Source organism: Arachis hypogaea, chromosome 20 (genome assembly GCF_003086295.3).
Source record: "Arachis hypogaea cultivar Tifrunner chromosome 20, arahy.Tifrunner.gnm2.J5K5, whole genome shotgun sequence".
In the NCBI taxonomy this organism is placed as follows: Eukaryota; Viridiplantae; Streptophyta; class Magnoliopsida; order Fabales; family Fabaceae; genus Arachis; species Arachis hypogaea.
Window position 1 is genome coordinate 129218227 of NC_092055.1, and position 23825 is coordinate 129242051.

The 23825-nt window shown below is 36.8% G+C and overlaps 1 protein-coding gene, 2 long non-coding RNA genes and 1 pseudogene across 3 annotated transcripts; 1 reads left to right on the forward strand and 3 right to left on the reverse strand.

Moving 5' to 3' along the window:
- Positions 1-603: 603 nt before the first annotated feature.
- On the forward strand, positions 604-3355 carry LOC112783410 (COBRA-like protein 4; annotated as a pseudogene).
- Positions 3356-3374: 19 nt separating this feature from the next.
- Positions 3375-6710, reverse strand: LOC112783409 (protein COBRA). Its single transcript, XM_025826346.3, has 6 exons — positions 6456-6710; positions 5784-5863; positions 4984-5440; positions 4648-4804; positions 4235-4506; positions 3375-3868 (listed from the first exon to the last, which is right to left on the reverse strand). Exons 1-6 carry the CDS (start codon positions 6529-6531, stop codon positions 3582-3584), a joined length of 1329 nt encoding a protein of 442 aa, XP_025682131.1. The 5' UTR covers positions 6532-6710; the 3' UTR covers positions 3375-3581.
- Positions 6711-9838: 3128 nt separating this feature from the next.
- Positions 9839-13851, reverse strand: LOC140182708 (uncharacterized). Its single transcript, XR_011878760.1, has 4 exons — positions 13058-13851; positions 12883-12984; positions 12659-12802; positions 9839-10097 (listed from the first exon to the last, which is right to left on the reverse strand). It is a non-coding gene; the product is annotated as an uncharacterized lncRNA (long non-coding RNA).
- A 3609-nt stretch (positions 13852-17460) lies between these two features.
- LOC112786772 (uncharacterized) lies at positions 17461-21357 on the reverse strand. Its single transcript, XR_003194316.3, has 4 exons — positions 20624-21357; positions 20449-20550; positions 20225-20368; positions 17461-17663 (listed from the first exon to the last, which is right to left on the reverse strand). It is a non-coding gene; the product is annotated as an uncharacterized lncRNA (long non-coding RNA).
- Between the last annotated feature and the right edge of the window lie 2468 nt (positions 21358-23825).

A 23825-nucleotide genomic window follows, 5' to 3' on the forward strand; every position in this document is an offset into this window, starting at 1 on the left:
TTCTGATAACTAAAAATAAATAAATAAATAAATGCAAGTTAAATGGAAAAAGATTTAAAGTTAAAAAGAAAACCCATAATTGTTTTAAGCATACATAATTGAGTCCAGATTTTGAATTCTATTTACTCAATGAGATTTAGTTTAACAAAAGTGAATCAAATTTTTAGTTAATTTTATACATAAAAGACACAGGTTTAAATTCTGAAAAATTCTTTTGAAAAAAAAGCATAATGCATATAATAAAACAGAATTTAAATTTAGGTTTTGTTATAAAGCAAAGACTGAAGAAAAGTGGCAAGCCATGAAGCATAAGCAACAAGTTGAAGAAAGTGATTTCGAATGAATGAAAATTCAGTGAAAACCTCAAGAAACTGAACTTGTTACCACCTGATGTGTCCTGAGGCAAACAGAAAAAACTCTCGCACCACTTATTTGCATACACACCAATATACATTACACAAAAAACTTCATGCTACCTTAATTAACTGGTGGCAAAATGATTAATTAAGAAGATGGAGACATAATATTTCAGATGAACATGATATCATAGTGACCTAACAACTACTAGCTACAATATAAATGATATATATATGTAAGTAACACTAGCACCTTTGCACACTAGGGAAAGTGTTAATTAACATTTTGAAACTTGAGTGAAGCTTTGATCTTTAAGCATGGAATTTGATAATGGTGACAAGCGGCGGCGAAGCTGCGAATTCCGAGAGCTCAAGGTGGTTATCTTGGCTGCTATATGCTTTATGATACTTTCTCAAGCAGGTATAATTAATTACTTGACTACATTATTATTCAAAATTGAAAATTGTTTAGCTGATAATAAAGGGTTAATTTAATTCTAACTTATGAAATCCTTGTTCATGTAGATGCATTTGATCCATTGGATCCAACTGGGAATGTGACAATAAGATGGGATATCATGTCCTGGACAACAGATGGCTATATGGTAACTTCTAAAATTATCATGATTTTAAAGAAATTACTCGTAATTTAATCACATAAAAAGACCAGAGTAAAACAATAACAAAGTCTTATACAGTTATACCACTAGTGCCGAATCAAATGGCACCATAGTAAATGTGTATAGCAATTAGCATATTATGAAAAATAAAAAGATTAAATTACTCTAGTCTCTATAGTTTTAACAAATTTGTAATTAAGTCCTTGTAATTTTAAAAACTTTTAACGGAGTCCCTACACTGTTTTAAATTTTATAATTAGGTCGTTAAAATGAACAAAATATTCCTCCTGAAATTGAAGATATCACATTTAAAAGACTAAATCTCTAAACTTGGACGTTTTTTTATTTTCATAATATTCTGTTAACTCTAACGTTTTTGACACGACAATGACTTAATTACAAAATTTAAAATAGTGTAAGAATCCAATTGGAAGCTTTTAAGTTAAAGGGACTTAATCATAAATTTGATGAAATAATAGGGATTGGCTAAGTAATTCAATCAACCAAACAAAATGTGTATACTAATGTTGTAGCTATTCAACTAATGCAGGCCACTGTGACAGTGTTCAACTTTCAACAATACAGGACAATCATGAACCCTGGATGGACAATAGGGTGGACATGGGCAAAGAAAGAGATAATATGGACAGTGATGGGAGCTCAAGCAACAGAACAAGGTGATTGTTCCAAGTTCAAGTTGAAGATCCCTCACAGCTGCAAGAGGAACCCTCAGGTTGTTGACTTAATGCCTGGAGCACCTTTCAACATGCAGTTCAATAACTGCTGCAAAGGTGGTGTCCTAACTTCTTGGGGTCAGGACCCTTCCGGTGCTGTCTCGGCTTTTCAGATAGGTGTAGGCCTCTCTGGCACCTCTAACAAGACAGTTAAGCTTCCCAAGAACTTCAAGCTTCTCGGTCCGGGGCCAGGCTATTCCTGTGGCCCTGCTAAGCTTGTGCCTGCCACTGTCATCCCAACCGATGATCGTAGGAGAAAAGCTCAAGCTTTGAGTATGAAACACACTAACTCTCATTAGTCCTAAACTATACTACTCCTTCCATCCTTAAATAACTGTCCACGTGCACAGAATAGTATGTATAGATAGTGTTTGCGAACAGTTATTTAAGAACGGAAGGAGTAAAAGCATTTTTAGTACCTAATGTTATTTGGTCTTTTTCTTTGGCTTCTGTGCAGTGTCTTGGAATGTGACATGCACTTATTCGCAGTTTCTAGCCTCCAAGAATCCAAGTTGTTGTGTTTCTTTGTCATCTTTCTATAGTGACAAAGTCACAGCTTGTCCAACCTGTGCTTGTGGTTGTCAAAATAATGATACCTGTGTCACGTAAGCCACTCTTGAAGATATGAACTTTTATTCTTCCACAGATAAGTTTTTTCGTGACATATTTGTGGATAATTTTAGTATTTCGCTCTAATTTTGGTTCCTTTTTGTTTGGGATGTCCAGGAAGGACTCAAAGTTACTACAAGAAGATGAGAGAGTAAAGACTAAGAAGAGTGATATGACACCAAAACCATTGCTACAATGCACACACCACCTTTGTCATGTGAGGGTGCATTGGCACATCAAAGACAACTACCAAGATTATTGGAGGGTCAAGATTGCCATCATCAACTTCGACTATCGACTCAATTACACTCTATGGAACCTTGTTATTCAACACCCCAATCTCAACAATGTCACACAAGTCTATAGCTTTGAATACATGCCACTTCTTCCCTATGAAGCCATAAGTAAGTTCTTTCAGAATCCACACGAAATATTTTAGTCTTTTTCATGCTATTAGGCCTTGTTCGCTAACTGTCTCAAACCTGCTTGACAAAGGAGTCTATGACCATTGTCTCTGTGTTTCTGTCTTTGTATTTTCTGTTCTGAAACAGTTACCAAACATAGCCTTAAGGTTGTTTCGCTAACCATGTGAATGCTGAATTGTGTGTATGCAGATGACACAGGAATGTTCTATGGTTTGAAGTACTACAATGATCTATTGATGGAAAATGGGCCTAAAGGGAATGTGCAATCTGAGATTCTTATGAAGAAGGACAAGAACACATTCACACTCAAGCATGGATCACAATTGAATCATGCTGCCACCTCCTGATTCATACCTTTCTTGCCAAACTCTGCTCATAGACTACTGATTAGTGCTTCGTCGATAGTAGCCAGCACCATTTTCGCATCATTTTTTCATTTGGTTATGATTCTTTTATGAACAAGGGTGACAACTTAGTTAAGAAGCTTACAGAATATAGTGCTAATTTAGCAGGGGGATACACATGTGGTGAAAGTTTTTGTGAAGATTAATATATGTATTTGATCAAAATCTGCTAATTTTGGACTATTGGAAACAAGTTTTTTATCAAAATCTGCTTGAGTTAAGCATCTCAACACCAAGAAATCAATTGGATATTATATTATAGGAAAAAATAATCATCCAAGTAACTTAAAAGAATTATACAATACTTAAACCTATAAATACTGTGATGCATTCTAAGTCACCTTTTATTGCATCTCCTATGAAGATTATGTGAAAAAGAGAAGTCCTCAACACTCAGAAAGAAAGAGTGTATGAAGATTATGTGATTGATTAACTAATTCAGTGAGATTAGAGAAGCTAAAATGGCTATGATGAAAGTGCCTAGTAAAGAGAAAACTAGTCTTGAACTTGAATTTGGAAGCCAAGGATATGCATCAGGAGGAGGCATAACACAATTATCTCCATTGAAATAGATCCTTCTTGGGAAAGCCCATCCCTTATCAAAAGTGAAGGTTTCTTTGTCCTTTTTAAACAAGAGTTCTGATTGCACATTACCAAGGGGTCCAGCTGAAGATAGAAAATCATTGTAGAACTTCACTCCCCATAGCATAGCAGTATCATCTGTCAAAAAAATAAGATTAAGAAATCATTATTTAAATCATGAAATACTCTTCTAAAGTAAACTACCAATCTAGCCATTAAAGACTGAAATACTGAAAATATAGTCCTAAAAGAACCTAAAGAAGATCATGGTAGCCGACGAATTCCCCTAAACCCACGTAGGCACTACTGTCAACATAATCGAAATGGAGATGATTTTGTTTTTTGGGAGGGTGGATTTTTCAAACTAAGTGCATCTTTCTAGTGTCACAAGCTGCTTTAGATCTTAGACTAAATTGTTAGCATTCAATCTTTTCAGGCTTGTCTACTCAATCTTCCATATGAAAAAGATAATCCATGACCATAGTTATTAAAGTTAGAACTTACTTAAGCCTTCATAAGGCATTAGTGGCTTGTAATTAAAGCTGAAGTACTCAGTTAGATTATCAAAATTCGGGTGCTGCACGACAAGGTTCCATTGTGTGTAGTTCATTCTGTAGTTGAAATTTGTGATTGTGATCTTGATCCTCCAGTACTCCTTGTAATTTAGCTTCACATGCCAATGCACTCGAATCGGACACATGTGGCTGGAGCACTGGACAAGAGGCGTATCCGTAGGCTTCCCTGATACAACTGAAGCTAAATGTGTAGAGTCTGGACTGTAATGACATAAAACAAAAGATATTAGAATTGAGAAAATGGTAACAAACTTATTCTAAGCACATTTTGAAGAACTGCAGCAAGAAATAGAAGATTGTTTCAGTTTCAGATATCAGTGGAATGACTAAACGGTGACTTACTCTACGCAGCTTCCGGGCGCTGTTTTGTTCCGGCAGCCGCAGGTGCAAGTTGGACAGTTTACTATTGTGTCATTGTAGAAGGATGACAGGGAAACACAACAAGTTGGTGTCTTTTGAGCCAGGAATTGAGAGTATGTGCAGGTAACATTCCAAGTCACTGTTACAAAAAGAATTGCAATCTAAGTCTAAACAGAACCAGAAATTTCGCAATCATAGACACTTCTTAACAATGTACGAATCATTATGCATAAATAATCATTAGCTGTAACTTAATACTAATTATATCAGTTGAATCTAATAGCCACAAGTATGTAATTACAAAACTAAGTAACTTACTTAAGGCTTGGGTGGTTCTCCTTTTGTCACTAGTAACAAATTTAGTTGGCCTAACAATCTTTGCAGGGCCACAAGTGTATCCAGGACCAGGTGCCTTGAGGGTAAAGTTTCGCGGCAACTTGACCGTTCTGTTAGTTGTTCCGGCCGAACCAACGCTGACCTGGAATGAGCTAACAGCATTGCTGGGGTCCTGAGCCCACGAACTCAGGACACCCCCTTTGCAGCAATTGGCGATCTGTTGGTTGTAAGGAGTCCCCGGGAGCAAGTCAACGACTAGGGGGTCCTTTTTACAGCAATGTGGTTGGCCTGCTTTGAACTTTGAGCAGTCTCCTTGCTCTGTGGTCTGCCCTCCCATCATGTTCCATATTACTTCTTTCTTGGCCCACGACCACCCTAACGACCACCCCGGCGCCTGAATATGGCGATACTGTTGGAAATTGTACATTGATACCACAGCCTGCTCAATCCAAGGCAAGAGGATTGGATATGTAAGCCAATGTGCATTTGAATTCAAAGAAAATGAAAACAATTGCATTGTTCCTTAGAGGCATACTAGGCCCTGTATGATTTTCAAAATTTTGTAATGAAAAATTGAAAACATAAAACATTGAAAACGAAAATAGAAAAGGTTTTCTCAAACCAAACAAACCCTTGAATTGCTCATTGTTTAAGTTCAAGTAATAACATGTGGACAAAAACAGTTAACTACCACACTTTTTTGTTCAAGTTCTAAAGTGACAGTGCATAAAAATTAAATTCTAAAAGTTTTTTTTTTGTCGCACTTAATCGAGTTAACTTACAACATAGCCATCTGGAGTCCAGCTAATGACGTCCCATTTGATCGTTATGTTACCGGTTGGATCAAGTGCATCATAGGCATCTGTCACATGAAAAGAAAATAAAAAAAAAAAGAAAATATTAATGATGATTTCGTTATCAAATCAAAATTTCAGTATACCACTAAATTGTTTTCCCTAGTGGACATGAAAGAGTAAAATAGATTCATAAACAACATCACACTTCCTGCATGATACTCTGCTGAAAAATAAGTTGAATTACAAAATGCAGCAAGCTTAAAAACTATGAACCGACACAGGAGTCAGTATAGATTCTTAAAAAAAAAAAAATTAAGCAACAATAAAGATCCATGAATCCATGATCCGTTCATTTCAAATCTTGGCAGTGACAATAATGCCCTTCTTGAAGCTCCCATCATCAATTCAGTTAGTCAAGTTTTCAAAACAAAGTGGCTAGCGGGAAAAAAAAACACCAAAACAAAATCTTAGGGAAGTGGGACCCAACAAAAGCAAAGCAATTAAGCAAGAATGCAACCATTAGGAATTAATACTACACTTTTATGTAAATAAAATTTCGAAAACTAATTTAATACACGTTTATTTTTTTATTCTACCAACTTCTTCATTTCGTTGAAAAAGAAAACTGAAGAATGTGAAGCAAGGCAATGGCATTACCTGTAGAAGTGAATGTGAAGCAAGAGAGCAGTAACAGAAGTAATGCTGAGATTGACGACAACAACATAGACTCCATTAATTTTTTCTTGGTGCAGATTTGCGTAACTTCTTCAAAGATCTGCACCAAATTAAATATGGTATATACTATAGGCCTCTCTATATATATACATGTATGATGTATACACCAAAGTTTTTATGTTCTTAATTTGAAACGAACTTTGGCTCTCATGAAATGAAACTCTCTACGCACGTTTATAAGCATTCTTTCTTCGGATTGTTATTTATTTATTTTTTGCCAAGATCTGATGCGGATATTTCCAAAGCAAATATCTATAATACCCTTCTTATTAATTTTATGAAATTTATGTGATATCGTTACACCTATTAAGTGTTTGAACTTTGACCTTTGTTAGATTCGTGTAATTATATTAGTGTTTGCTATCATAAATAGTATTTTTATACTTCGGAATAAAATGTAATAATCAGATTAAATTCAAATATTAACAAAAATATAACTTTTTTCATTAACTGAATCATATATATTTTATTTTCATTAGACAATATTATCCTACTTCATTGGATATATATTGGTGTACTAAAATAAAAAATATTATATACATAATAAAAATCAACCATCAACTTAATTAATATGTATTTATATATATTAATATATATTTATTCACGCATCTTTTTTCAACTAAATAATTAATTATTAAAATGATTAAATCTGTAATCAATAAATAATCAAACTTTTATAACATGTAAGCATATGGTGTGTTATAAGATAAAAATTGTTGTATATATATTCAAAATTAATTATCAAAAAAATTATTATATATTTGTGTATGTTTATATATATTAATTTTAATTAAATAATTAATTATTAAAATAATAAAATATATAATAAATAAATGATCAAACTTTTTATAATAATATAATAATTTTTTTTATAAAATATTAAATATGTATTTTTATAAAAACTATTTTTCTTTTATATGTATGTACAAAGGTTATAAGTGGTTATAATAATGCTACAATAAAATAGTTAGATTTAGAAAGTTGTTGGATGAAATTAATTAACTAAAAAAGTATTATAAAATAAAAAATTTAGAGAACTAATTATGATATAAGTTAATTTAAGTCAATATTTTTTATTTTTAATTTTAAAAATTTGAAAAATTAAAATAATAAAAATTATTTTTTTATTTTTTAATTTTACTAAAGATAAAGAAATTCAAACTCAAGACTTTTTAGATGAACATGAAGAAACTAATTTTTTTTATTTATTTTTATAATAAATTTATTTTTAATTAATTAGTTTTAGTTAGCTATATTACTAGTTGGAACCGTTATAAAATTGATATAGGGATAATATTGGAAGCATAAATAATACCGACAGAAAAGAGCATGTGAAATTGTTAAAGGATGACAGCAAGGGAGTGTGGGCACAACACTAAGCTATGGTGTCCCTGTCGGTGCTCAATCAAATGAAATTTCATATAATGTCTCATCTTGGATATTTTTGTTACATCTTTGCACTCTGAATCTAATCTGTCTAATACGTAATAACCTAATCTAATAATAAATACAACAACTAGGTACTCTTTTTTTTACTGAAAGGGATGGATCATATCATTATGTATTAATCAATAAACTTGCTCCACTTAGTTAATAGCCTATGACCATTTTGATTTAAAAAAAAAATTAAAAAGCGGTTTTTTCTTTTATAAATTTTTTTAATTAAGTAAGTCAGATTAATTCTCTGTAATTTTATTTTTTTAAGAATTTACCGTTAGTCAATTAGTTATTAACTTATTATATATATAAAAAGTCAATACTTATTTAAATGAATAAAAAATTAATTAACCTATCTGTTACATTGGGTAACCGAAAATTATTGGGCTGGACTCACTGGATTAGCCCAATCGTCTGAGGGAGGAAGCCTTCGAGCGGGTTCACGTCTTGGGAGCCTCCGTCCGACTTGTGAGTATGAACGAATGGGGGTGGTACCTGCAAAGACACTCCGATACCTAAGTCAGCAAGGGTGTGAACATGTATAGAGAGTATTGGGACTTAGAGATACCTGAGGGATATCAGGGTATTTATAGTGGTGAACACATAACCACCGTTGGAGTAGTTCCACCATTTAAGGGGGAATAACCGTCCCTTTATTTTAGAGAAGTTGGGATAAAACTCCTAGAAGTGGGCAGAGAGATTTTAGGGGCAGTTACTCATTTGAATGAGTGTTTTATCTGCCAGTTAATCTTCGTTCCCGACTTCTTTAGAGCGAGTCATGGCAAGGACCGACTTTTCAGGACGAAGGTTGGCGTTGGGGTGAGGCTCAATCCTTTTGGATTGGGCCTTCCGTTTGGACCTGGGCCTCAGCGTTGGGTCAGGGTATGAACAGTGCCCCTACTCGAGCCCAATTTCTTTCAAGACTTGGGTTCGAGTATTCTACTCTGGGTCGTAGCCGACTTGTGAAGGAACCGACGTGATCGTTTGAAACCGACGTGACTTTCCGTGACTTTTGAATTTTCACAGTCGCGTCAAATCAAACGTCGCGTCCGTTAGAAGTTCGTGTATTTACACGTAGGGATTAATTACCTTGGTAACGGTGCGCCCATTAATGACTGCTTCTGCTTTTACGCTTTTGCCCCTAACGTGTTTATAAATACTTTCCCTCTCGTTCGTTGTTTCGTTTCTGCGAATTTTCAACTTATCCGTTCGTGGGGAATTCTTGTTTGAAGGCATTCATCTTTCTCTATCCTTTTTTCCAGGCAAAGGTTAGTTTTTTCTCCTCTTCTCTTTTATGAAGTGCTTTCTGTTTGCATGCTTTTATTTTTTAGAGAGAGGGGTTGGCTTGTAGGCTTCTGTTTGAATCCGTACCCCTTAGAGACCCTGTTCTTGATCTTTTCTTTTTTCCTTTGTAGGTTCCGTCATACCCTTTTAGGAAAGAATGTCTTCCATAGAAACCCTCACTCAATGGGTGGATGTTACCGTTCTGGGAGAGGAACCCTTGGTAGACACCGAGTTTATTACCAATCTCCGTACTCATCATAGAATTTGTACTTCTGATGAGGATGAGCCGAAGTATGAGTTGGTTGTCCCGGGGTCCTAAAGACCGGGTTTACTTCGCGAGGGCTACTGAGGCGGCCCCTCATTTTTTCTATATGTATGAGAGCATGATTACTCGTTTAGGTGTTTTTCTTCCTTTTTCTGATTTCGAAATGACTGTCCTACGCCACTGCCGAGTTGCTCCTGTAACACCCTAACTACCAGAGCTCACACTTCCGGCTGCGCGACTCTGATAGCTCGGACATTACGACGACACTTATACTATTTAATACTAAAAATATGAGCCTGTTTAAAACTTTAAACCGCAATACCGCTCCCAACAATACTTTCGTTCGATAACGTACATCCATAAATACCATACAACTTACAAAAACTCATAAAGAGTACATCCACATATATACATACATATATATATAAGTAATATTACAAACATAATCCAATACAATTCCTATCCCTCTTACAGGTTATATCAAGATCAAGGCGAGGGTACAATAAACCATAACTAAAACAATACAGAGCATCACAACAACAATTAAATAAGCTCTTCGTAACTTCTGCGCCCATATCCTGAAAGGGGAAAAATGTAGGGGGTGAGAACATCATCCTCGAAAGGGTTCTCAGTAGAGGGTTTTTGGGAATTACTGTAATAGGATACATGAAGATAACTGCACCAGTGAATCATAACCGTCTTATGCCTCTTTTCAAAAACAACGGTTTACAATGAAAGTAAAGTCAGAAATCTTTTCTAAAAGAGGAACCGTTCAATTCTCAAAACTCAAAAGCCTTCCAAAACGGTTTATTTATGTTGAACCAAAATAGCCTTTCATATTTTATTCCAAACCAGAAACACAAAACCGAAATCAACCATCAGTTCATCTCTTTCCAACCACGGCCCTAGGCCCAAACAATCCAACGAACAACCAATCACCACCATCCAACAGAGTCCCAAATGCAAACACAGATAGGAAGTTCAAGCACAAACAAACAGTTATTACAAGTAGAACAGTTAGCAATTAATCACATAGGCAAACCAAGTATAATATGCACACCCAACCAATGTCACACAAATGCATATGATGCATGCCTATCCCTAGTGGCTGATGATATCATCTGTTGGTTATAAAGCCAACTCGACAAGTCCTGGTAGCTAGCCATTGGACTGTCCCTCTGTCGTGCATCCCCAACTCGAGTTATACTCATCATAAACTTGATCATAATCATGATCCATATCCATCACTCTTACTGGTGAATATTTATCCATCACCATCACTGGTGAATATTTATGGGGGCGAGCTCATCCGGGCCTTTCACAGTGCCCGGCCACACTTACGACATAGGGTCAACAGAGTATCAAGTCTCGACCTGGAGCACGTGGTGGCTAGCCACTGCTACTACCCAGGGAAACTCGTATCTCAGATAGTGGAAGTGCAACATTCACATTTATCAATGATTCAGCATAAACATGCATTCAATCTCATCCATGGATCAACATCCATCTCAGCCATCCGGCTCACGGTTCAGTCCAAAACCAGCCAATATTCATATCATACACAGTCATTCCGGCTCACGGTTCAATCCAAAACCAACCAATATGTATAATCATACACAGCCATTCCGGCTCACAACAAAACAGCACTTCCACCATTCAACATCATTAAATTCATAAAGTCGGCATTTAAGCCATAAATCTTTTCCTCAATTCATTTCACTTTGAAATCGAGTTTCAACTCTTTTCAGCCTTGGCTTTAAAGATCTCATTTCTCAAATCATTTTAGGCTCATAAGCCACTTTTACTCAAGGTAAATTTCCCTTTGAAAACAATGCCACTCTCGGCATCCTCTTTCCAAACTTCCATAACCATGGCAAGTTAAAGATTCTTTTTGGAGACACTCAAAATCATCCATTCAACAATGGGATTTTATAACAAAGTTTCTCGGCAGAGTCCCAAGTCTTTAGGGGAGAATAACATATCTCATTTCGCCAAAATCATTTAAAATCATTAAAACATTGGCTTTCTGATTTGAGTAAGAAAATAGGATCTAAGCCAAACCGAGTCACGTAACCTTTACTTCTTTCAAAACCATTTCCTTTACTTAAACAAAACCGGCTTCCATTCCATAATTAAATCTGAAGCGTTTCAAACTGATAAGAGAATCATTTTCGTTGTGTTAAACTAGAGTTCAAAAGATACTTTGAATCTTATTTAAAACGTCAAAATAATGAGGCTCATCAGTCGAAATCCAATTCCTTTTAAAATCACGAAAACTCTCCCAAGGGACAATCTTTGTGTTTAATAGAGAAAAACATAAACCCGTTTTACCTTTTAAAACAGCCTCAAAGCAAAATTCTCTTTCAAATGAATTGTACCCAAAGACATACTGTTCTTCTTGGAAAATAAGGATAAATCATGATTCTCTTTTCAATAATTCTTTCAAAGCATAACTTCATTGCTTTCTTAATTGCTCTAAGTAAAGGTAATAAAGAAGCCATAATTTCACAATCCTCAAAATAGATAGGAAAGGCATTAAACTCAAAATTCCCCAATTAACATCTCAAATAAGGACTCGGATTCTATAGAAATTTCGGCAGCACCTCCCCTAAAACTTGGACTTTTGCCACCCGGTTCGGGTCCCAACTAAACCGTTTCTCATTCTTTTTCAACAGCTCAAAACCAGAAATCAATTCAAAAGCAAGCTAAATCCAACAGTCGCCTCAGTGGCATATCTCAAGGAAGCCATTTCAAAAATCAACTCAATATCAACCGATTTAACTCATTTCCAAAGCTTTAAAGAATCGGTTCAGTAATAAATCGTTTATCAAAACCAAATCAATTAAAGCAACACAGGCTGAATTTCAAGAGTATTCTATCTTCCACATCATCAAAATAATTGACTCAATTCAAACCAATCCTCAACGGATTAAACTCATTTCAAATCTTTAAAGAATCAACTTCAAACATTACATTTCACAAGCCACACAACAATTCGGCCAAACCAACATCTATAGTCATTCGAGTCAATCAAATAATACATAAGGCAGATACAATCACCAAATACACAATATCTCACATCAGTACCCATATGTAATAATTCCAATAATAAACTATAGTTTTTGGAAAGCGCCCCTACCTCAGCAAGCAAAACTTAACCCAAGCGTGTCAACTGAACTCTTTTCGCTCTGCCCGAAATCACCGACAATCAGAACCCGACTCGGCTTGCTCTCTCGAAAGCAGAAACCGCTACAAGTGGCATAAGCAAACCGGATTCTAACTCCTAAAACCATTAACATCGCAAATACTTTATTACACGGAACAGAGCACTAACGCAGGGCTTTCAAAAATCAAAATACTCACTGAAATCACAAAACGAAGCAACCGCAGCTCTCTATCAACCCGGCAGTGGCTCCGTCAGTAACCCCAAGTGACAATCGCGAGCAAAAACACCGGTGACGGTAACTGTAACAACCACGCGACGTTAACAACCTTTCCGGAATTCCAACAGAACAGAAACCAAACTCAAAGAACTTACCGGCAGTGGAACACGGTGGCAGTAGGGTCTCAAGTGGCAGAAACTCAGCCCGGAGCTCCGGCGGCCATGGCGGCAGATTTTGACGGCACGGCAACAAGGGCTGGGAACCACCCACCATCATCGCGTCTCATCCTCTCCCGCTACTGACAAGGACAGCAACCACCATAGCATCCTGACCCAAGCAGCGGCTTCCAAGGGCAAAGGCGGCGCACTCACCCAGAACCCAAATGGAGCAACGGTAGGAGCGGCGGCCAAGGATTCCGGCGGTAGTGGCGGTGAACCAGAGCACCAGAAGCGGAGAGGATTCATCTTGCTTCCCTCTCTCACCTCCGTTCCACAGCAGTGACCTCCACTGGCGGTAGCGGCGGACTACACCCCAGGGCGACGGCGACTGTTCAGACGGCAGTGACGACACATGGCTGTGCGCGACGGCAGCGGCGAGTCCCTCTCCGCGCGACGCCGTCTCCACGCCTCACTCTCTCTCGATCTCGTGCTCCCCTCTGGTCGCGATCCACGGCGGCGATGGTGGCGCTATTGGAAGACATGGAGGCAGTGGCGGCGAGACGTGGGTCGACGGCAAGGCGCAGGTCCATCTCCCCCTGTCTCGCGAGCTCTCTCTTCTCGTTCAGAGCTCCCCTCCCCTCAGTCAGCGACGGCGGCGACGGTGGCAGTGGCACCCACCGCGCCGCCTCCCTCTTCTCCCCTCTATTTCGTTTTTCTTTTGCTTCTGCTCCTTTCTTTCATGAAGAAAGAACAAAAGGAAACTGTGCGTGCTATGGCTGCTGGGCTCAGGGGGGAAAGGGTAGCTAGGTTAGGGTTTAGGCAAAATTAGGTTTAGGGGTAATTTGGTAATTTCAAATAAAATTGGGTATAATATAATAATTGAAACTCAAATTAAATCCAACACTAGTTGTATATAGAAAATACTATTTGCTCATCAATTTCACAAATTATTTTCAATAAAATGCCCAAATCCAAAAATTAGAAATAATATACTTAATTTTCTTTATTTTTCCAAAATAGCAGTAATAATATTTAAATATTACTTATCTAATCCAAATCTTATAAAATCCTTATTATTTCATAACTATCAACCTTATACTTTAAATATAGAAAATAATCCAATAATTATAAAATTGGATAATAATCATAACTTATCTCAAATCCAATAAATCAAAACTTGCCTTAATTATCTTTAATAAAATAATCTCTGAAATCAAGGCTATAAATAATTGTAGGATTTAAGACTTGATCATAATAAGACTTTTCAAAGATTCTGAGCCTTACATTCTACCCACCTTATAAAAATTTTCGCCCTCGAAAATTGATACAAAATGGAAGAAATTCCATAACAGTTCACCCTTGAACACATTTAAAGAAGAAGCAAAAATATCTCAAAATATAATCATATATACGATTTTCAAATACTTTGATTATCATAAGCATAAGGATGCAAAGGTAGGAGTGTAACTGCCAGGCAAACGTTACAAGATAGGCTCAATGCAAAAGATAACATGGGTCAATCATGTGATAGTAGGGCAAGGCATCAAAGGCTAGAAAACAGGATGGAGTTAAAACGATGTGCTCAATATCCGCACACTAATCTTATATCAACCTCAAGGTTTCAACTTTCCAATTCCATCAAGTACCTTACAAACCCCAAATTTGATCACAAGCCTGACAATCACAAACCCGTTCGCAAGGAACAAAATGCCCACAACTCATACGTTGCACACCTACCGCTTCAACTTCCGTATACACATCACATCTTAAAGAACTAACGTATCGCGTTACTACGTCTACAAGTCGCACGTGATACCAAAACAATTCTCGAGTCTACTCAGAAGAATATGAGATCTTAGAAAGGAGAGACGGATGTCAAAGACAATAGTCATAGATTTGAAAGAATATATCCAATCCCAGATAAACATGGATGTTCAAGCAATAAAGTTTGCTAGACATAATTCAATTGACAACTTCAAAGATAACCCTTAGATCAAAGAAGTTCAATAGGATCAACAAGAAGATAACCAGCGCATCAGCTTGAAACAAACTCAAACTGAGTCGATGAAGTATGAGGTTTACAAAAGAGAATATCTCAAACCCAAGGCAAAGCTCACAAAACTCAAGGGCATGATTAAAAATACTTCTGAATACATTGTTCTTAAAAGAATCGAAAACTTGCAGGAAAATCACCTCGCAGTCTAAAAGAAAAGTTAAGCAACAAATGTCCTTCAAGAGAGTAACAAAAGCATAAATGTGGCTTTACTTCAATACAATTCCATGTTGAAGTAGATTTTGTAGAGTTCCAAAAACAAATGCACACAACTTTGGCTAAGAGCTAAAATATTTCCTCAAATATTTTAGAAAGATAATTAAATGCACAACTTAACCAAAAGCAGTTCATAAAAACTCGGAAATAATCAGATGCTTGTTCAAAATTCTCAAAATTTCATATTCAAACAAGCATGTATAACATTTATAGCAAGTACGAAAGAGGAAGTTAAACTCTTTTTAGAAAAGAAACTCCGAGATAAAAATTTGCTTACAATCTGGTAAGGAAATAAGTGGTGCGTTACAAACAAACCGGTTTCCACTAAATAAGGAAACTTTCCAAAACCTCATTTAAAATAGCGCATGCCGATTTTTAAATTAACTTCATCAATATTGAACAATGGTTTCAATCTAAATCAAGAAACAGAAAATAAATTCCGTTTAAAACTTCTTACAAGAGAATTCAAAACTTCTTTAAAAAGTCCAAAACAATACTCCAAAAGTGTTCTTGAAATCCCCATCTCAGAAGAACATTCAAGAAGTTTAAGATGTACTAAAAAGGAGTCAAGCCTTGCAAGAAAGGATCTTAAATTAGAGTAGTTCAAACAAGATCCACTGAGCATGAAATATCAAACAAGTTTTAAATTGATCCAAAAGAATACAAAAGTCATAGAAAAGACAACTCAATCATTTGTAATTTTTCAATGATAAATCTTTAACTAAAAACTCTTGTAGAGATAATGGGAGAATAAACAATGTACTATCCTGAAACGAATCAAACTGACCCACATAAGGATGAGATTCACAAGAGGGGACAAACCAAGATCAATGGTAATGTTCACAAGATGTAAAAGATTAGTTAAAAACAGAATCACGTATGACATTCATAGAGGTGAAAAGCTTAAGAAGGAACCAGTCCGTTCATAAGAAGAAAGCTATGAATCCAACATTTTCAAAAGAACAACAATGGCATAAACTATGTAGTATGCTAAACCAAACTCAATTCAAAATAAGTTAAGTAAAGCTTATCAAACGAAACTCAACCGGAATGAAAGCGAAAAATTCTTTCTTTCCAGTATTTCAGAAAATATCCAAATACACAATCAAATAAAGATGTCCATTGGAACTATAGTAAAATTACTAGAAGGTCAAAATTTACTTTTAAAATAAGTACAATTGCGGAAACCAGTAAAAGTACAGGCAAAGTATTAGAAAGAAATAGTTGTTAAACTGTATAAATAATTTCAAAGTCTCATATATAGAAAAGCATATATCTAATCAACAGCAATTTATAAAATCTCAAAATTGGCTGTGATCACTGTCAAGTAAGAGAAAAACTGAATCAACAATTTCTCAAAGAATGGACTCAGAATCCGGAGTTAAAAGTCACAGCACATTAAGACAGGTTCAAGGCTATATCAAAGAATACTTGAATCAAGAAGAACTCAAACAGAGGAAGATAGATGCAACAAAGATCTTAAACCAGCATATGCACTTAAGGTCAAACAAGAATACATATGGATAGAGGAATAGAGTGAAGACATCAAATTACTCTTCAAAAGGTCTAGCAAATAAGAACTTCAAGTTAGGATATGAAAGAACATGTCAACTCGAACAGAATTCAAGACACACAACTGAATAGCCTCGAGAAGTAGTTTCCAACTTTTCCAAAACCCGCGATTCGCTTTACTCAAAACTAGGATTTCATCTATGATAACCCATCAGTGCTTTCATATACATATTTCACTAGTATTAAGCCGGCCGAACTTAATATTAGGAATTATGCAATGCAAGACTAACAGCGTTAATCAATAGACTGTCATGTGCATAAAGCTCTAATTCTCGTCATTCGACAAGACCTAATACATGACAAACGCTCAGAGTATGCAACTGAAGCATAGTCAGTCCATTCCTCAGGCTCTACAGGAAGAACTGCTCTGATACCATAATGTAACACCCTAACTACCAGAGCTCACACTTCCGGCTGCGTGACTCTGATAGCTCGGACATTACGACGACACTTATACTATTTAATACTAAAAATATGAGCCTGTTTAAAACTTTAAACCGCAATACCGCTCCCAACAATACTTTCGTTCGATAACGTACATCCATAAATACCATACAACTTACAAAAACTCATAAAGAGTACATCCACATATATACATACATATATATATAAGTAATATTACAAACATAATCCAATACAATTCCTATCCCTCTTACAGGTTATATCAAGATCAAGGCGAGGGTACAATAAACCATAACTAAAACAATACAGAGCATCACAACAACAATTAAATAAGCTCTTCGTAACTTCTGCGCCCATATCCTGAAAGGGGAAAAATGTAGGGGGTGAGAACATCATCCTCGAAAGGGTTCTCAGTAGAGGGTTTTTGGGAATTACTGTAATAGGATACATGAAGATAACTGCACCAGTGAATCATAACCGTCTTATGCCTCTTTTCAAAAACAACGGTTTACAATGAAAGTAAAGTCAGAAATCTTTTCTAAAAGAGGAACCGTTCAATTCTCAAAACTCAAAAGCCTTCCAAAACGGTTTATTTATGTTGAACCAAAATAGCCTTTCATATTTTATTCCAAACCAGAAACACAAAACCGAAATCAACCATCAGTTCATCTCTTTCCAACCACGGCCCTAGGCCCAAACAATCCAACGAACAACCAATCACCACCATCCAACAGAGTCCCAAATGCAAACACAGATAGGAAGTTCAAGCACAAACAAACAGTTATTACAAGTAGAACAGTTAGCAATTAATCACATAGGCAAACCAAGTATAATATGCACACCCAACCAATGTCACACAAATGCATATGATGCATGCCTGTCCCTAGTGGCTGATGATATCATCTGTCGGTTATAAAGCCAACCCGACAAGTCCTGGTAGCTAGCCATTGGACTGTCCCTCTGTCGTGCATCCCCAACTCGAGTTATACTCATCATAAACTTGATCATAATCATGATCCATATCCATCACCCTTACTGGTGAATATTTATCCATCACCATCACTGGTGAATATTTATGGGGGCGAGCTCATCCGGGCCTTTCACAGTGCCCGGCCACACTTACGACATAGGGTCAACAGAGTATCAAGTCTCGACCTGGAGCACGTGGTGGCTAGCCACTGCTACTACCCAGGGAAACTCGTATCTCAGATAGTGGAAGTGCAACATTCACATTTATCAATGATTCAGCATAAACATGCATTCAATCTCATCCATGGATCAACATCCATCTCAGCCATCCGGCTCACGGTTCAGTCCAAAACCAGCCAATATTCATATCATACACAGCCATTCCGGCTCACGGTTCAATCCAAAACCAACCAATATGTATAATCATACACAGCCATTCCGGCTCACAACAAAACAGCACTTCCACCATTCAACATCATTAAATTCATAAAGTCGGCATTTAAGCCATAAATCTTTTCCTCAATTCATTTCACTTTGAAATCGAGTTTCAACTCTTTTCAGCCTTGGCTTTAAAGATCTCATTTCTCAAATCATTTTAGGCTCATAAGCCACTTTTACTCAAGGTAAATTTCCCTTTGAAAACAATGCCACTCTCGGCATCCTCTTTCCAAACTTCCATAACCATGGCAAGTTAAAGATTCTTTTTGGAGACACTCAAAATCATCCATTCAACAATGGGATTTTATAACAAAGTTTCTCGGCAGAGTCCCAAGTCTTTAGGGGAGAATAACATATCTCATTTCGCCAAAATCATTTAAAATCATTAAAACATTGGCTTTCTGATTTGAGTAAGAAAATAGGATCTAAGCCAAACTGAGTCACGTAACCTTTACTTCTTTCAAAACCATTTCCTTTACTTAAACAAAACCGGCTTCCATTCCATAATTAAATCTGAAGCGTTTCAAACTGATAAGAGAATCATTTTCGTTGTGTTAAACTAGAGTTCAAAAGATACTTTGAATCTTATTTAAAACGTCAAAATAATGAGGCTCACCAGTCGAAATCCAATTCCTTTTAAAATCACGAAAACTCTCCCAAGGGACAATCTTTGTGTTTAATAGAGAAAAACATAAACCCGTTTTACCTTTTAAAACAGCCTCAAAGCAAAATTCTCTTTCAAATGAATTGTACCCAAAGACATACTGTTCTTCTTGGAAAATAAGGATAAATCATGATTCTCTTTTCAATAATTCTTTCAAAGCATAACTTCATTGCTTTCTTAATTGCTCTAAGTAAAGGTAATAAAGAAGCCATAATTTCACAATCCTCAAAATAGATAGGAAAGGCATTAAACTCAAAATTCCCCAATTAACATCTCAAATAAGGACTCGGATTCTATAGAAATTTCGGCAGCACCTCCCCTAAAACTTGGACTTTTGCCACCCGGTTCGGGTCCCAACTAAACCGTTTCTCATTCTTTTTCAACAGCTCAAAACCAGAAATCAATTCAAAAGCAAGCTAAATCCAACAGTCGCCTCAGTGGCATATCTCAAGGAAGCCATTTCAAAAATCAACTCAATATCAACCGATTTAACTCATTTCCAAAGCTTTAAAGAATCGGTTCAGCAATAAATCGTTTATCAAAACCAAATCAATTAAAGCAACACAGGCTGAATTTCAAGAGTATTCTATCTTCCACATCATCAAAATAATTGACTCAATTCAAACCAATCCTCAACGGATTAAACTCATTTCAAATCTTTAAAGAATCAACTTCAAACATTACATTTCACAAGCCACACAACAATTCGGCCAAACCAACATCTATAGTCATTCGAGTCAATCAAATAATACATAAGGCAGATACAATCACCAAATACACAATATCTCACATCAGTACCCATATGTAATAATTCCAATAATAAACTATAGTTTTTGGAAAGCGCCCCTACCTCAGCAAGCAAAACTTAACCCAAGCGTGTCAACTGAACTCTTTTCGCTCTGCCCGAAATCACCGACAATCAGAACCCGACTCGGCTTGCTCTCTCGAAAGCAGAAACCGCTACAAGTGGCATAAGCAAACCGGATTCTAACTCCTAAAACCATTAACATCGCAAATACTTTATTACACGGAACAGAGCACTAACGCAGGGCTTTCAAAAATCAAAATACTCACTGAAATCACAAAACGAAGCAACCGCAGCTCCCTATCAACCCGGCAGTGGCTCCGTCAGTAACCCCAAGTGACAATCGCGAGCAAAAACACCGGTGACGGTAACTGTAACAACCACGCGGCGTTAACAACCTTTCCGGAATTCCAACAGAACAGAAACCAAACTCAAAGAACTTACCGGCAGTGGAACACGGTGGCAGTAGGGTCTCAAGTGGCAGAAACTCAGCCCGGAGCTCCGGCGGCCATGGCGGCAGATTTTGACGGCACGGCAACAAGGGCTGGGAACCACCCACCATCATCGCGTCTCATCCTCTCCCGCTACTGACAAGGACAGCAACCACCATAGCATCCTGACCCAAGCAGCGGCTTCCAAGGGCAAAGGCGGCGCACTCACCCAGAACCCAAATGGAGCAACGGTAGGAGCGGCGGCCAAGGATTCCGGCGGTAGTGGCGGTGAACCAGAGCACCAGAAGCGGAGAGGATTCATCTTGCTTCCCTCTCTCACCTCCGTTCCACAGCAGTGACCTCCACTGGCGGTAGCGGCGGACTACACCCCAGGGCGACGGCGACTGTTCAGACGGCAGTGACGACACATGGCTGTGCGCGACGGCAGCGGCGAGTCCCTCTCCGCGCGACGCCGTCTCCACGCCTCACTCTCTCTCGATCTCGTGCTCCCCTCTGGTCGCGATCCACGGCGGCGATGGTGGCGCTATTGGAAGACATGGAGGCAGTGGCGGCGAGACGTGGGTCGACGGCAAGGCGCAGGTCCATCTCCCCCTGTCTCGCGAGCTCTCTCTTCTCGTTCAGAGCTCCCCTCCCCTCAGTCAGCGACGGCGGCGACGGTGGCAGTGGCACCCACCGCGCCGCCTCCCTCTTCTCCCCTCTATTTCGTTTTTCTTTTGCTTCTGCTCCTTTCTTCATGAAGAAAGAACAAAAGGAAACTGTGCGTGCTATGGCTGCTGGGCTCAGGGGGGAAAGGGTAGCTAGGTTAGGGTTTAGGCAAAATTAGGTTTAGGGGTAATTTGGTAATTTCAAATAAAATTGGGTATAATATAATAATTGAAACTCAAATTAAATCCAACACTAGTTGTATATAGAAAATACTATTTGCTCATCAATTTCACAAATTATTTTCAATAAAATGCCCAAATCCAAAAATTAGAAATAATATACTTAATTTTCTTTATTTTTCCAAAATAGCAGTAATAATATTTAAATATTACTTATCTAATCCAAATCTTATAAAATCCTTATTATTTCATAACTATCAACCTTATACTTTAAATATAGAAAATAATCCAATAATTATAAAATTGGATAATAATCATAACTTATCTCAAATCCAATAAATCAAAACTTGCCTTAATTATCTTTAATAAAATAATCTCTGAAATCAAGGCTATAAATAATTGTAGGATTTAAGACTTGATCATAATAAGACTTTTCAAAGATTCTGGGCCTTACATTCTACCCACCTTATAAAAATTTTCGCCCTCGAAAATTGATACAAAATGGAAGAAATTCCATAACAGTTCACCCTTGAACACATTTAAAGAAGAAGCAAAAATATCTCAAAATATAATCATATATACGATTTTCAAATACTTTGATTATCATAAGCATAAGGATGCAAAGGTAGGAGTGTAACTGCCAGGCAAACGTTACAAGATAGGCTCAATGCAAAAGATAACATGGGTCAATCATGTGATAGTAGGGCAAGGCATCAAAGGCTAGAAAACAGGATGGAGTTAAAACGATGTGCTCAATATCCGCACACTAATCTTATATCAACCTCAAGGTTTCAACTTTCCAATTCCATCAAGCACCTTACAAACCCCAAATTTGATCACAAGCCTGACAATCACAAACCCGTTCGCAAGGAACAAAATGCCCACAACTCATACGTTGCACACCTACCGCTTCAACTTCCATATACACATCACATCTTAAAGAACTAACGTATCGCGTTACTACGTCTACAAGTCGCACGTGATACCAAAACAATTCTCGAGTCTACTCAGAAGAATATGAGATCTTAGAAAGGAGAGACGGATGTCAAAGACAATAGTCATAGATTTGAAAGAATATATCCAATCCCAGATAAACATGGATGTTCAAGCAATAAAGTTTGCTAGACATAATTCAATTGACAACTTCAAAGATAACCCTTAGATCAAAGAAGTTCAATAGGATCAACAAGAAGATAACCAGCGCATCAGCTTGAAACAAACTCAAACTGAGTCGATGAAGTATGAGGTTTACAAAAGAGAATATCTCAAACCCAAGGCAAAGCTCACAAAACTCAAGGGCATGATTAAAAATACTTCTGAATACATTGTTCTTAAAAGAATCGAAAACTTGCAGGAAAATCACCTCGCAGTCTAAAAGAAAAGTTAAGCAACAAATGTCCTTCAAGAGAGTAACAAAAGCATAAATGTGGCTTTACTTCAATACAATTCCATGTTGAAGTAGATTTTGTAGAGTTCCAAAAACAAATGCACACAACTTTGGCTAAGAGCTAAAATATTTCCTCAAATATTTTAGAAAGATAATTAAATGCACAACTTAACCAAAAGCAGTTCATAAAAACTCGGAAATAATCAGATGCTTGTTCAAAATTCTCAAAATTTCATATTCAAACAAGCATGTATAACATTTATAGCAAGTACGAAAGAGGAAGTTAAACTCTTTTTAGAAAAGAAACTCCGAGATAAAAATTTGCTTACAATCTGGTAAGGAAATAAGTGGTGCGTTACAAACAAACCGGTTTCCACTAAATAAGGAAACTTTCCAAAACCTCATTTAAAATAGCGCATGCCGATTTTTAAATTAACTTCATCAATATTGAACAATGGTTTCAATCTAAATCAAGAAACAGAAAATAAATTCCGTTTAAAACTTCTTACAAGAGAATTCAAAACTTCTTTAAAAAGTCCAAAACAATACTCCAAAAGTGTTCTTGAAATCCCCATCTCAGAAGAACATTCAAGAAGTTTAAGATGTACTAAAAAGGAGTCAAGCCTTGCAAGAAAGGATCTTAAATTAGAGTAGTTCAAACAAGATCCACTGAGCATGAAATATCAAACAAGTTTTAAATTGATCCAAAAGAATACAAAAGTCATAGAAAAGACAACTCAATCATTTGTAATTTTTCAATGATAAATCTTTAACTAAAAACTCTTGTAGAGATAATGGGAGAATAAACAATGTACTATCCTGAAACGAATCAAACTGACCCACATAAGGATGAGATTCACAAGAGGGGACAAACCAAGATCAATGGTAATGTTCACAAGATGTAAAAGATTAGTTAAAAACAGAATCACGTATGACATTCATAGAGGTGAAAAGCTTAAGAAGGAACCAGTCCGTTCATAAGA

Coding starts and splice junctions, on each gene's coding strand:
- LOC112783409 (XM_025826346.3), bottom strand. CDS start 6,531: ATGGAGTCTATGTTGTTGTCGTCAATCTCAGCATTACTTCTGTTACTG. Junction 5,864..6,455: donor CTTCACATTCACTTCTACAG/GTAATGCCATTG, acceptor TTCATGTGACAG/ATGCCTATGATGCACTTGAT. Junction 4,805..4,983: donor GAGAACCACCCAAGCCTTAA/GTAAGTTACTTA, acceptor TTTTTGTAACAG/TGACTTGGAATGTTACCTGC.